Source organism: Sardina pilchardus, chromosome 13 (genome assembly GCF_963854185.1).
Source record: "Sardina pilchardus chromosome 13, fSarPil1.1, whole genome shotgun sequence".
NCBI lineage: Eukaryota > Metazoa > Chordata > Actinopteri > Clupeiformes > Clupeidae > Sardina > Sardina pilchardus.
Window position 1 is genome coordinate 4,211,609 of NC_085006.1, and position 14,721 is coordinate 4,226,329.

General features: G+C 43.7%; 1 protein-coding gene across 11 annotated transcripts in view; it reads left to right on the forward strand.

The window, feature by feature from the left end:
* msi2b (musashi RNA-binding protein 2b) overlaps positions 1-13,559 on the forward strand; it is a 223,314-nt gene extending 209,755 nt beyond the window's left edge. For 3 of the 11 annotated variants that reach the window (XM_062551885.1, XM_062551889.1, XM_062551891.1), the window contains 3 exons: positions 1,859-2,074; positions 7,023-7,177; positions 12,296-13,559. In XM_062551885.1, coding sequence (XP_062407869.1) covers positions 1,859-2,074; positions 7,023-7,177; positions 12,296-12,340 — 416 coding nt within the window. In that variant the 3' untranslated portion in view covers positions 12,341-13,559. Of the gene's footprint in view, positions 1-1,858; positions 2,075-7,022; positions 7,178-9,908; positions 9,987-12,295 lie in introns of all 11 variants that reach the window. The other 8 variants (XM_062551886.1, XM_062551890.1, XM_062551887.1 and 5 more) reach the window with 7 other exon arrangements.
* Positions 13,560-14,721: the final 1,162 nt, after the last annotated feature.

Below are 14,721 nucleotides of genomic sequence, written 5' to 3' on the forward strand. Positions count from 1 at the left end.
GGCAAGGAGGGGCTCGGTCACTCACGGCCATGACACACAGCGTCTGACCGGCTCCTCCATAAATAGACACAACAGCACACTTAGTGCTCTCATTTCTAGCCTTTAATGCGTCATGTTTATCATCCTGACTTGCTATGTAGGACCGAATGGGGGGCGGGGGGGTGGGGGCTATTTCTTCAAACTGATTTCCTGAGTAATAAGCAACTCTCTATCACTTAATAAACCCCTCAAAGCTCCATTTTCCCCCTGAAATTTATTTGGGCTGTTTATTTTATGTGAGCAACATGGGAAAACTGCCATATATTTGGCCCATAATTTGGGGGAGCTGGCGATCTGCCAAGCAGCAGAGGAATAAATACCATAAAGTGTTTTCCTTTTTTTGCGGACTGTGGCGGCATGTGTGCCGTTCCAAATGGGAAGCCATTTCTCTTGTTTATACAGTGTTTGGCAGGCCTTTGATGCTCTAATTATTATTTACTAGGCGTGTGACAGCTCTGTTGGTCATCTGTGCCATTTTAAAACACATATGGCAGGAGAAAACAAAGCGTGAACTTCCAAGGTGGTGTCAAGCTGTAATTGATCTGCAGCTTCTGGCTGTTTGAACGCACACATTCACACACAAATGCAAATACGCGCACACACACACACACACACACACACACACACAGACACACAGGTATCTGCCTAAGCACTTTTGTTAGCTTTGTTGTGTCTGCCCCACAAATGTCCCTGTGTTGTCGTTCTGTCTCCTGGACGTGTAGTTCCGGTGGTGTGCGGAGGAAGGCACCGTAGGGAACCTTTTGTCTTCATCTTGTGTTTTTTCCACTCGGCTGGTTTCTGGTCTTCCAAGCTGTTTTGAACCTCATGCCTGCCAGTCCAAACATATGGATGTTGACCCAAGCCTGGAGAGGTCCATGCGTGTGCCGTGGCCATCACAGCTGGTTCACATCCAAACGTGTGTGTTTCACCTCGCTGTGCTGCGTCCATTTCGACTGTCCCTCCCACATCAATGTGAGTTTGACAGCAGGATTATTCTGGTCCCATCACCTGCATTTAGCCAAACAGGAAGAGAGTATTGATCGGATTTAAATTACATTTCCCCTCTCTAACTGCTGTGTGTGGTGACTCTCTTCCCCCTTCTCGGAGAGGTGTCAGCTGACAACAGTGGCTTTTTCGGGGCTCTGGCTGAAAAGATTTGTATTGACACTGGCCGCCTCTGGTGCAACAGGACAAATACAGGAAGGTGGAGGCGTGTGTTTATCCATTCCTCCATTTGGCTCCGGCCACTATTGACTTTGCTCCGTTTCCATCTGCAGTGTTTGGGGCTAGTCCGGCCTCCAATGTTTGGCAAGAACACATGAGATCTTCTCAGCACACACGTCTCTTACACACGCACACACACACACACACACACACACTCACACACACACACACACACACACACACTCACATACGCACTCACACACACATGACTTTGCCTGGCATGTTTTCTGGCGGTCAGAAGTGAGGAGGGTTGATGGGAAAGGGCCAAAGCTGGAGAATGCCCCCACATACACACACACACACATACACACACACTCTTCCCCAAAACTATACACAGTCCACAGGTCGTCATGTCATCCCTCTGTCATGTTCATGTATCAACAGTGTTCCACATCAAAGCAATGCCATGCCATGTAATAACAGCAACAAGTCTACCATGTAACTATACTATGCAAAAAAATCAAACACTTTCCACAATGATGGAGTCCCCCTCCCCTCCCCCTTCCTCCCCCTGAACCCTCCTCCTCCTCCTCTCCTCCTCCTCTCCTCCTCTCCTCCTCCTCCTCCTCCTCCCCCTATGACTGTTATCTCCCAGGGTACCCCGATTACGGGTTCTATTCCTCGCCCAGCGACCAGAGGGGCCCCGCGTTCTCCTTCGCGGACTACGGCTCCCTGGGGCCCCACCCCCCCCAGCTGCTGCACAGTGAGCATGCTGCCACGTCCGCCTGCCACTCCCCCCTGCAGCAGACGCAGCCCCAGCCGCCGCCTCCTCAGCAGCACCTGCACAGCCCGGAGCAGTTTAAGAGCCCAGGTGTGTAACCCCCCCACCCCACCCCCACCCCCACCCATCGCCTGCACCGCACCCGCACCGCACCCGCACCACAGGCGCCCACCGCCACACACACACACACACACACACACACCGCCTCATCTCGCCTCGCCGCGCCTCCTCTCCTCCCACCAATGATCCATTGATTGATTGATTGTCACAGATTCTGTCTCCTTCTCATCTGGAGTTCATCGGGGGGGGGGGGGGATCCCTGGGAGAGGGCTTTGATGAAAAGATGCAGAGGGAGAATGCAGAGCTGATGTATTATAGAAATGATGATGATGATGGTGGTGGTGATGATGGTGAAGATGGTGGTGGTGGTGGTGAAGAAGATAAAGGGTGCTATCAAAGCAGGAGTGCAGTGAATGATGTCTCTTGTTGGCACTTTGCTTGCATACTGAATGTTTTGCATGCTTCCCTTTATTTACAAATGCAACATTCACTTTACAAATGTGTTTACTGTGTTTCTTGTTTGTTTGTTTATTGCCATCCTTATGTTTTTTTTTTCATTGTTTGTTCGTTGTTTACATTATGGCATTCATGTGTATTTGTGATGGCGTATGCACGGAGCATGGCGATAAAACTGTGTGGGCGAGACATTCTCTCAAAGCACATCCCCATTACACTCCTGCTGTTTGCAGACACGTCTGTGGCAGTTACTTACTCAGATGGAGAGTGCAGCACAGGCAGAGGGTCAGCTCTTTACTTATTTCTCTGAATGGAAACTCCATCTGATCAGAGCCTCTAAAGGGAAGGGAAGTAATTGGAGGAATTTAAAAAATTCAATCATGAATGGATTATATGGAACAAAGAACAGATTAGGCTTTGTTGTGGAGTGCAAAAGACCAGCACATGCTGTTGTAGTAATTGTGGTAGGTAATTGAATGTTTGAATGCGATTAAAGAAGCATTGATGATCAGTGTTCAAGTGCACAGGCATGCCTCGCGTCTGTAGGACAGGATAGATGGGTAGACATGGGGTAGACTACTTTCATTTTGTAGTCTTAATATGATTGCTTCTAATTGTGTGATTCAAACTAATTGTCTGACTGGACAATATTAACTCATTTGCTTTCTCCTCACATCATCATTTTTTTTAGTTTATTTTTTGAAAAAACTTGAATTGGCATAATTTGACATGATAGTCTGAGGAACCGGAGTTGTCAATACCTCTGTGCTTGCCTGAAATGACTTTCTAAAATACTTCGATTTTAAATATGTCATCCATTCTGCATACCAAGCTGCCTATGTAAACTCCTGTCTTGAGACATCCAGTCAGGATCTTGTTTAGTATTTCACTGACTTATGGACTGCATTCACGGATTACTTCACAAGTGTGCGTCGGGGAATGGCAGCAAATTTAATTACACAATCAGTTTTCCTCTTTTCCCAAATACATGTTAAAGGAGTGATGATAATAAGGGATGAATAATAGGGCCTGGAATGTTCCGGTTCTATTGAACTGACGCAGTCAGCCACAGAAGTTCCTCATCTATTGAGGTGTTCTCTTGATGCTGTTTAGGCTCAGTACTTTCAGCACCTGACAATGCATTTGTAGAAGAACTGTTGACAAAAGAAAGCCTTGCCTGGAGTCCTTTTTTCACCCCCAAAGGCTTTTGCTGGTCTGCAGATTTTGCCAATTACCTAGAGTATAGTTTGCTGTGAAAACAAGAATGAGGCAGTCAGTAATAGCTTTCCACTGCAATAATGGGGGGTAGAGGGCCCTGATTAGAATACTAAAGAGCACCTGGGGGAAAACCAAAGATTTGGAACAGGACTGTGACATACAAAGCACTTTTTACATTGTTTTCTACCCTGACCCTGACCACTTGGTAGTTTTGACAGTTGTTTTTGGCTCAGAACTGAATTTGTTATACCTTTGTAAATGTAAAGTCATTAATAACTGCACTTGAGCGTACATGTACGTAGCTCATTACATTCTTAAACTGATGAGCTCAAAGCCTTTGGTTTTTTGCCTAGTAGAGAACCATCATTGTTCAAAGAAGCTAAGCTACTTCAGGAGGCCATGCTAATTGTGTTCTGTTCCAAAACACTGTCACGAGCTACACATAAATTCAAACATGGCACCTTGCCACTTACGGCCCAGTGTAGAAAGTGAGATGTCATATACAGCTTGTGAAATTGATAGTCATTTTACGATGGTTCTTATAATCATATTATGTTTTAGAGATGGCATGTGTCTCTTGGTTCAGACCTGGTAATAGATATTATAGGGAGTAGTGATATGTAACAGCTGTTGTCTCGCTTTGACTTCCTTTTGGTGAGTTGACGTGTTGGAAGTGGGAAGTCATTCAGGATTTAACATCCTCTGACAGGATATTATTTTTCCATGCCACCACAGATGAGTTTCTAGTACAATCATCGGAAAAGGCTCTTAAATCCTGATCGTCGCTCCTCAGAAAAGTGTGCCTGTGTCCCGTGGTTTTCTTCCTCTGCTTTTCCTCTGGCTGTTCCCCATACCTTGGCTTTTTCCTTCTCATTTGAATGTCTAAGCCTCCTGAGTCTCCGAGTCCTGTACATTAATAGACCGCTCTCCCAATGAATATCCAAGTGAAGTAAAAGCTTCCGGCCACCGAGGAGTTTGATTTAATATTCCCTGTTAATGGAGAGTGTCACCGAGGGCTGGATAGAGAGAAAAATGAGCACGGCCACTATACTGGAGCCCCAGAGTTCTTCAGAGAAGTTTTAATTTATCAGACTGCAGCACTGTAAACTTGTCTTATTTGTGCTTTCAAATTTTTGATATTAGAATGTTGTAGTTTGCTATGCTGCGTTGTATGTATTTTATTGAGCAGACATCAGTCGACAGGTTTAGAGATGTACGGTCGGTACCCATCATGCTAATTTAGGCTCTTTAGAATGCTGCAGAAAGTGCCATTAGCATAAACAGACCTTCCTGGCGTTTGAAGGTCCGATAATTCAGTATAGTGACCGCTATTAAAAATGAATAACCGCTGTCAATAGAAACGGGTTTTGTGCTTCTGATTCACGTCTTTCATATCATTGAGCAAGTAGTCCGCTCACTTATCACAATGAAACTTCGTCATTTAACGGGAAAGTCGGCTAGTAGCTTTCAAGTTCTGTTTGTGTGGTGTACTGTTTGTTTTTCAGCGGAAGCCACAAAACGGTACCAGAATTATCTAGAAAGACATACAGTAGCCTACTGTGTGAAGTTTCTTTTCTCATTTGGACAAGTAACCACATAATAAGCAGGATGATGTATTATCCGCCAGTCATTATTGGAAAAGAAGTCCCTTCAGGAAGAAGCAAGTCCTGTTTGCCCTGTCGGGACTTCTTTTCCAATAATGACCGGCGGACAATACATTATCCCTCACTTAATCTTCGGTTGCTTAGTCCTTCTCTTTCTCTTCCTCTGCCTGCCCATTTCTAACCACTGCCATTCATGGTGTGAGATATTCGGATGCGCGCGCTGCACCTTCCCACATTAGGAGATGTGACCTTCTCCATTTTAGAGCTCCGGTTTCCCTCTTGTATGCTGTGGCTCTTTATCACTCTGGTCTTTTCATCCCTTTAATCCTCTTTCTGTCTCTCTTCCTTTCACACACTCTCCTCCCCTCCACCTGCACCCTCACCTGAAGCCATCCTTCCCTCTCTGGTTCACCTTTGTAGGACCATAGACACAGCGTGAGCTGTGAGCCCCACGCCCTTTTGCTTCCATCCCGTTCCTAGACATGTCTGGTCCCATCCCCACCATCTCCCGAGATCGTATCTGGGATGATCCCGCTCCCCTGGTCAAAAGGGTGGCTTCTTCGCCCCTCTTTTGTGTAGTTCCGACGGACAAATGCGCTTCCCTCCCATGCTGTGGAAAAGGGAGTCTGCGTCGGCGTCTGTTAGTGCCTGTTACCCACGGCACCTGTGGTCATTTCCTCGCCGCCAGTCACCAGCGAGCTCTGAGGCCCATGATAGCGGCTGGGCCAGTAATCACGGCTGTGTATTTAAAGCAGCCGAGTGGGAGTGTGGGGGAGAGAGAGGGAGAGACCTCTCACCAAAGTGACAGGTGTTGATTAGATGGGGGATGTTTTGCCAAAATTCCCTGGTGCAATCCCGGAGAAGTACTTACGAAGTGGCAAGTCATATTTTTGATGACAGCTGGAAAAATACCCCACAGAAGGTGTGAGGAGAAGAAGAGGAGGGAGAGAGGAGGGAGAGAAAGTGGAATGATTATGATTGAGACCCGTTGTCAGTTCATTTTATCAGCCCAAAGGATCCCCTAGGATGAGCCCCTGGAGCTGTGTGCTCCACCCACTCCTGTGGGGCCTTTAGCAGCACAGATGCAGCTCTGCTCACAGCTCCGACTCCTGCTCTAGTTTGCATGGGATCCAATGCTGCCTCTAGATACAGTATGTCCCCAAGTCTCAAGTCTAATCAGCTGATAGTCGTGCATGGCCATCTTGTAGGCCCATAGTAGTCCTAGTAAACACCTGTGTGGTTTGAGATAGTCTGCTGGTCAGCTGGGTATGTCATTTCCATCCATGTATGGATCTACAACAGGCTCTGAAAGTGACCAATTCATTTCTCAATTTCTTCCTTGATCTTTGTATTACAATTTATCTTTGTGATTATTGGCATTCCACTTTTAATTTGGCAATGGAGTAAAATGGGTAAGGGTGGGAGGATGACTTGAGCCTGGTAGACACATACATACCTCCTCTCCCCTTAGTATCTTCATTTGTCCTTTCATCTTTGTCAATCTTCTTTTGTTCATTTTTTGCAATTTTTAATTTGATTTACGTTGTGGCCTTCTGTATGGTGTGGTGTGGTGTGGTGTGCAATGCTATGGTGAGGTGTGGTGTGGTTGTGGTTGTGTTGTGCATGCACGCTTGTCGCTCAGCACCTCTGATCTCTGCACAGCACCAGTGCTAAATAGCTGCCCCTGCTTCCCCTGGCAGGAGGTAACCCAGCACGGCCTGGAGGCTTCCCCGGCGCCAACAGCCCAGGGCCCGTGGCCGACCTGTACGGCCCCGCCAGCCAGGACTCTGGCGTGGGGAACTACATAAGCGCCGCTAGCCCCCAGCCCGCCTCTGGCTTTGGCCACAGCATTGCCGTAAGTATCTCCACACACCCTGATCCCACCCAGGCCCCAACCCCCCCCCCCCCCCCCCCAACCCACCTCCCCAGGTCACCTTAACCTCGGCCAACACAGATCGAGCCCGGGCCAGTGGCGTCCAGTTCATCCCCACTCTCCATTAACCTCCACTGACCCAGCTCACCCTCTGTCACTCGCTCCTCCACACTCGCTCTCTAATTCTACCTGCCCAGAAAGGGCTCTGACATTCAGCGTCCGAAGCTTCTTCAAGCGTAGCGGACTTCACCCAGTCCAGTCCAGTCCAGTCCAGTCCACCGACCCGTCCATTCCATCTCCCTCTCTTCAACGTCCTCTCTTCCACTTGATCTCTCCACATTACGCCTTTCACTATCCATCTGAAGAGAGCAAAGTCGGCTAGTATCAAGATCATGCATTAGCATTAGCTCCACCAGAATAATACAATAGGGGTTTTATTAGACAACAGAGTATTGTGCTCAGTACCAGGGCATTCTTTTCCCAGTGAAGTAGCAGATACTTCCCATTCGCACGCCGGCTCTGATTAATGAGGTTTTATACTTTAAGTTCATTCCCTGTTAGTGAGAATCTCTATAATGACTTACAAATGTTGACCAGAGTCTGCTGGGGATAACCAGTAAGTAACTGCTGCTTTAATTAAGCACACAACACAAAGTCCCAAGGCCTCCCGGAGACATTTTCGGGATGCTTGGAATTGTGGGTATGAGAATGAGGAGGGCTCGTTTGTGGCGGAGCCCTCGTAGCTAATTAGCACGGCCCTCCACTGCATGCGGCGCCGCTCCGAGTGCAGACAATGGCCGCCGGATGCCTGAGAAACGGGAGAGATCGCACGAGGGCCGCGAGCGAGCGAGCAGGTGTCTGCTCTTCATACGCCATCAGAGCCGCGCTGCCGGATTGCTCTCTGTGAACAGCTCTTCATCTTCCATTTCTCACATTCCTCCTCTTTTTTTTGCCCTCAGCTTCAGTATAACAAACTGTGAACTTACAGCACCTGTCATCAACACAAAAATGTGTCAGAATGCTATGTTCAAGTGCCAGCCAGAGGGATTAGAGAAAAGACTTTTTGCCCGTGTTTTAAAGGGGGGGGGGGAAGAAAAAGAAAAGTATTGTGCGTCCACTGTTGCCTCTGAGTCTCTCTCTCTCTACGTTGTTGTGCTGCAGTAATTCTAGCCCCCACACATCCCCAACACACACACACACACACACACACACACACAAACCAATAATACAGTGAGACAAGACTGTGGAAGGCAAGCCATCATGGATGTATGTAATCCTGGCCTTTCCACAGTCCCAGGCATTCATTACTCTGAATGCCTTTTGTTTTACTCGCCGCACAGTCGGAGGGAGGAGGGAGTGCTGGGGCTGGGGGCTGGGGGGGGGGGGGGGGTAGTCAGGCAGGAGCAGACTGTTGCCTCCAGGGGGCTGATGAGAACGCGCGGGCCAAATCACTGCCTATTGTGAGAATTACCACTATCGCCTTCTCTGGTCTGGTCTGCTGTGCGCCGAGAGAAAAAAAGAAGTAAAGAAACAGTTTAGAGGCTCACATAAGGAAAAAAGAGAGGAATGGAGAGAGAGAGAGAGGGACAAAAGGATGGAGAAGGGCATTTGTATGCCCTCTGTTTATTAAGTCTTTGATCCATCTTGAATTTGCTCAGCGGATGGTGGGTGAATACGCAGAGGTAGCTGAAAGATAAATTTGAATACCGGTAGTCCTGCGTCACCTCTGAATGGAACGGCACTTTTCTTAACTTATAGATTCTCCAAATATTGTGAATGCTTCTCCATTCATTGGATACTAAATCATTTTATTTGTACTTTATTATATCAACGTTAACATTTTGACCCTTTGGTTTGGCCAGCTGAAGTTTTGGGAGATGTTGTTTTAGAGACAAGGACAAGGACAAGTGCCCCTTAGGATTTGTTGAAAGCTCGAGCCACTGAACACATTTTGACACATTTTGTGATTTTAGAAATTGTCAGTCAAATTTAAAGAAATGCCTTTTTGTTTTGTTTGCCTTTTTTCAGGCAACTGTTTTCTTCCTGACATCAATGCATCATTGCCTGAAACTGTTTTGTTGCATGACTTGTGATTCTGTTTCTGATTTTTATTAATGAAATATGGGTTGGCATGAATGTGACACTACAGGAAGCATCAGCTCTGGTGCTTAACGTTTAATGTGTCGGTTTACCACCTTTCTTTGGAGGACATTTTGGGTATATTCTGGACAATTTGTAGCCTCTTTACAGAGAGCAACATCAGTTTCCTAAAAGTTGAGCTAAATATTGAAAACTGGTTTGCAATCTTTTGTCCTCAGTGCAATCTCTCTCCTGACAAAAGATAGCCTTCCAGTGTAAAAATGTTATTATCGCTGACCTCCCTCCCTTGTGATGGGGAACTATTGTCCAATCTATTCAAGCATAAAGGTGTGAAATATCCGGCGTAATGGGACACATTTTGTTAACTGTGGAGAGCACAAGGGACTCCACCTAATTCTGTCTCTCAAAACACATTTACCATTTATGTTCTCTGAAAGAGAGCAGAGAACAGTTCCTAGCTCTCAAAATCCTAATTCCAAAGATTCTCACACTTTAATTTCCATTCATGCTGACAGCACATTGTATGAACAAAGTATACTTACCTGTAGTAGAGTCTTTCTTTTTTCTTTCTTTGAAATGCATACTGACCCAGGAACTAACTGTACACTTTTAGGGTCCCTTGATTGCGACAGCTTTTACAAATGGATACCATTGAAACCCTAACAGGTGGTTGGTTGCCATCTCTTTTGAGGTAGCTATATTATGCCATTTAAATAATTCATGTAATACTTGTGTTTACTATTATTATTATTATTACTATTATTATTATTATTATTATTATTATTATCATCATTATTATTATTTTCCTATTATTATTTGTTCCTCATTCCTTTATGACATGGTAGTACTCTCTCATGCTGCCTGCCCAGCCTTTTGCCCCGTGCTTTTCTTGCTTTTGAAATAGTACATGTGTAGTATTCCATCCTCCCACAACTGTTGATGGAAAATGACAAAAAGACATTGTCTTTTATCGGGTGTCATTGGCAAACAGCCCAAGACAAGACCGTATTTTGGACACAAGGCACATTTGAGTATTGTCTCTTGCCTGTATGAAACCCTTTAAAAGAGGCACACTTGTCTTTTTTGTCATTTTTCATTCTGTGAATGAATAACTGTGATAAATACTCTTCATTAATCCCCCACTTGACCTCTCCCACTCCAGATGTGACTGCATCTGCATTTTCCCATTTGTTTTTGGCATGTTTATTATCAAATGTGACTTGGTTCACTCAAACTGTTCCGTTGCTTTCGGGTTTTTTAATCTAGTGAAGACGGAAACTGCACAACTGCAAAATAAATGAGTTGATGGGATATTTTCTTAAGCACAGTTAAGCACTGTGAAGTTTTTATTTGGTGCGGTAGCTGTTGACCCTTTCCGGTGTTATTTAAGTGTGAAGAGTTGTGATTGGTGCCTGAGAGAAGGTGTTCCAAGGATCACTTTTCATGGTGAAATCTCCGCGCCTGTCCAGATTTGGGCATTTTTTTGCGGCTTGCTGTTTCGTACCATGATGACTTTCTAGTAATGTGGAGGTCAGAGTTATAAATTCTCTCACCCCATTTAGCAGAGCCAGTGTGGATCCCACAAGGCTGCTGTCCTCAAACCCTTCAGTGGTCCTGCTCAAATCCCATTCTTGTAATCCCACTCCAAAACACAATTTCTCTTTTTTTCTCTATTTGATTTCTCTCTCTCTCTCTTTCTCTTTCTCTCTCTCTCTTATCTGTTTGTATTTATTCCCCCTCTCTGTCCTGGCACTGCGTCCACACACACGCCCAGACTCTTCTGCATGTCCACTGTGTACGGTAGTGCTCTAGGTCTGTATCATAGTGTGAGTGAGAGGATGCTGTGTTTACCGCAGGGCACTGGACTCATTATTTCTCTTCAGTCAGAAGGATCCATCTCTCTCTCTCTCTCTCTCTCTCTCTCTCTCTCTCTCTCTCTCTCTCTCTCTCTCTCTCTTTCTCCCCGTGTCCTGGCTAGTGGTTTTGGCATTTGGTCTCCTGTGCTTTGACGTCTGATTTGATCAAGTGTATGGCTTACTTACCTTAGATAACTCCTGGCAGAATTTGCAGTGGGAGCAAAGTGGTTGATCCATGTCTTGTGGAATTATAACACTACAGTATTATTTTGTGGTTGAAAAAGAAAGGAATATATATTGATTTATAAAGTGGGACAGGTAATAGAATCCAGATGGTTTGACAGACAATAGTATTTGTTGTGTAGCTAGTTAGTTGTGTTAGTATCCAACGCTGGATGAAATGCCGTTCATTTTTTGAGAGAAAGCAACAATATGGTGCAGTTTCTGTCAACCAGTCCCTTCAGGCTTTGATTATCCTGCAGTAAATACAAGTTATAGGGAATGGGCTGTCTTTATTTACTTTATTCATTTAATTGATTGTGTCAGTTGTTGCCTGTGCATGCTATGAATGACTAACATACAAAAAATGTAATTTTCTCTGTAGAACTGTAGAAGAGTGCTATATGGTAGCAATACATATACTTCATGCATTGTGCCTAGACCACTGATTCACATGTACAAAATACATTATAGCTATTAATCCATATCTGTGTGAATCTGGGTGAATAAGATATGGATTTCTCTAGTGGCAGCAATTGGCATAATGCTGTGTTGATTTGACAGGCCTCAGCTAATTTCAATGACAAAAACTCGATTTTGGCTGCTGCCGTTACACTGAATCAAAGTCTACAGCTAACAAATGTCTATACAACTGTGTTAGCGACCGCTCAGGCACAATGCTGTTGTGTTACCATGGCAAAGAACACACTTGGGCTAGCCTGACCTGCTTTCTGATCCTATGCGGAGTCGTCTGGAGGGCCATGCGGATGTAGTTTGTGCATCACGGGGCCGTTTCACCGGTTTCCATTGGCTCCAGTGCTCCAGGCGAACTCAGTCAAGGGCAGAGAAGTGTGTCTGTAGCCCGTGTGTGCAGGGGGAGCTGTGTGGGAGATGGCTGCTGACAGGTCTGTGTGTTTGATTCCAGCAGAGTTTGTCAGGAGGCCCGGGGAAGACAGGGCGGAGTTTCTAGTGGGTTCTGTGTACAGGTAATTCAGTGAAGAAAAAAAAAATGACAACCACCACAACATCAAGCACTACATGGCGACTCACGACAACGCAAGAAAAGACTGTGGAGATGGCACCACCTGAAGAACAAAAGAAATCTAAATATACGCGTGAGAAAATTGTTAAATCATCTCAAGAATGACAAATGGTGATGATAGAAAATCTGCTGTACTATATCTAAACCTGGCATTGGAGTCCTTTGTTATCCTTCTTTATATCCTTATCTTAACAACAGTACTTTAGAATTATGGCAGTTTCCCTCTTTATGTGTTTTCCTTTCAGATTAGTTGAGTTGGTTGGTTTCCTTATTGTCTTCTATGATATAGTCTTTTAAATATTCAATGTCAAATTTAATCTAAAGTTTTCATTTGTTAGGGTTTATTTTGAACATTTATATGTAAACTGGCTCATTTCTTCTTTTCAGTTTTTTTCTTTTCTTTTGAGGTTAGAGTTGGTGCAATGGATGTTTATTTTCACTGTTAGTATCAATCCTCAACTGTCAAATCTTCAGGTGTCATTTTGCACATGCAAGAGCTGATTGACATAGAAAGGGTTGAAAGAAGAGGAAAATGTTTTTAATCCAACCTTAAGAAAGTGAGTGTGTAACTAACTAATAAATCTTAGTAGCTCTGTTTTTGTTCCTTGTAACGTCTCGTTAACCATAATTACCTATTTTGGGCAATAAGAGGACTATAATATTTTCACAGTCCTTTTTTTTATAAGTGTCTCTTTTTGTTGTCAGGACAAAAAAGAAAGGCTTTTTGCTTTTAATACTTTGTGAATTCAGATTTTAAAAAAGAAATATGTAATATGTAAATATTATTCCAGTCACTACATTTAACCATTTGAGAAAGAAATATTTTTGTGATGGTTTGTCTGTCCTGAAGGCTGTTACTGTGCGAGAGCTCGAAGATAAAGTTAAAAGCAAAGACTTTAAAAGCTCTAAGCAGTACGAGAAAAAAAATAAAACATTTGTAGCACAAATGCCGTTACTACCCCACTGAGGACAAGTTCCTATCAAGAAAAAAAGTACTGTTGGCTTGCTCTGTAAATACTTTTGGCATTATAACTGTGTTCGTGTCATACCAGCATATTGACTAGATAGTGATTTCAAATGTACACAGCTTAAATAGAATTGTAATAAAACGTAAAGAAAGGGTTGTTCCACAGCACCTTCCTGAGAATCAGGCCTGGTTAATTGTCTTTCACGGTTGATTAACAATAATTAAAAAAATAAAAAAAATCAGCAAAGAAGAAATTAAGAGGAAATCCAAAGCACACATTTTACTCTTAACAGTTTCAAAGAAGAGGAGAAAAAAAGATGTATATGTGGTTTTAAACATTTCATTATAATTACACTGATTGGTGTTTTTATTTTTTAATTTTCCCTTTGATCTAGTTTGTTTTTAGTTTGATGTGTTCCCTAGAAGTCTAAATGTCTTTTTATTCAATGTAACAAAAGGCAATATTTCAATAGTTTGAGATTTGAAAGAAATGGCTTCTGAGTTATTTTGAATGAATAAGGAAAACCAACGTTTTATACCATTACCTCAGTCCTGTGAGTTTTATTTTAGAAGAGATGTCAAAGTAATTTATTTTAGGCATAAAGAAAAGAAACATTTGAAAATAATGAATGGATTGTTTTGAGATGAAATCATTGCACTGTGACTTGTAGGAAACAATTTACCATTCTCTATTTGCACATGAAAAGTGACGGCTATTTAAAATGGTCTCCACCTGGGGATTTATATGAAGGGTTGAGTCAGAGAGGCATGTCAATGTCGCTTGCTTTGCATCATTTACAAGCTAGCACCTACAGTGAGCCCAGATCGGCCCCTGCGTTTGGACACGGGAGTGCTGTTGTGGAGTCACTGTCCAGTAGGGTGGAATTAAGTTATTACTAGCCATCGTTTGATGTCACAAACCAATCCATAGATTACAAGAGTTCTGAACGCAGCCTGCAGAAACACTGAAATAATTCTAGCTGCTATACACACGTTTCCTCTACATGTAGGGACTGGATTTGCTCAAGCAAAGAGAAATGGCATTTACAGATATGCTTTAAGATGAAATAAAAAAAAGAGTTGAGTGATATTTAAAGGTATGAATCGATTGATGTATATGCTGATGTTTATCTTCTCTGAAAGTATATGTTTTATCTTGTTTTATGTTATTTTATGTCATTGATTTCTGATACATCATTTGACTGAACAACCAGGTGAAGTAGAATGCTGGATTCTTTTTAGACACCATGGAGAAATTGATGGATTAACAATGGTAGACACTTCACAAAGCGGTCTGTGCTTATGGTTCACTCTTTAAAAATGTATTTAAAAATGAGAATGA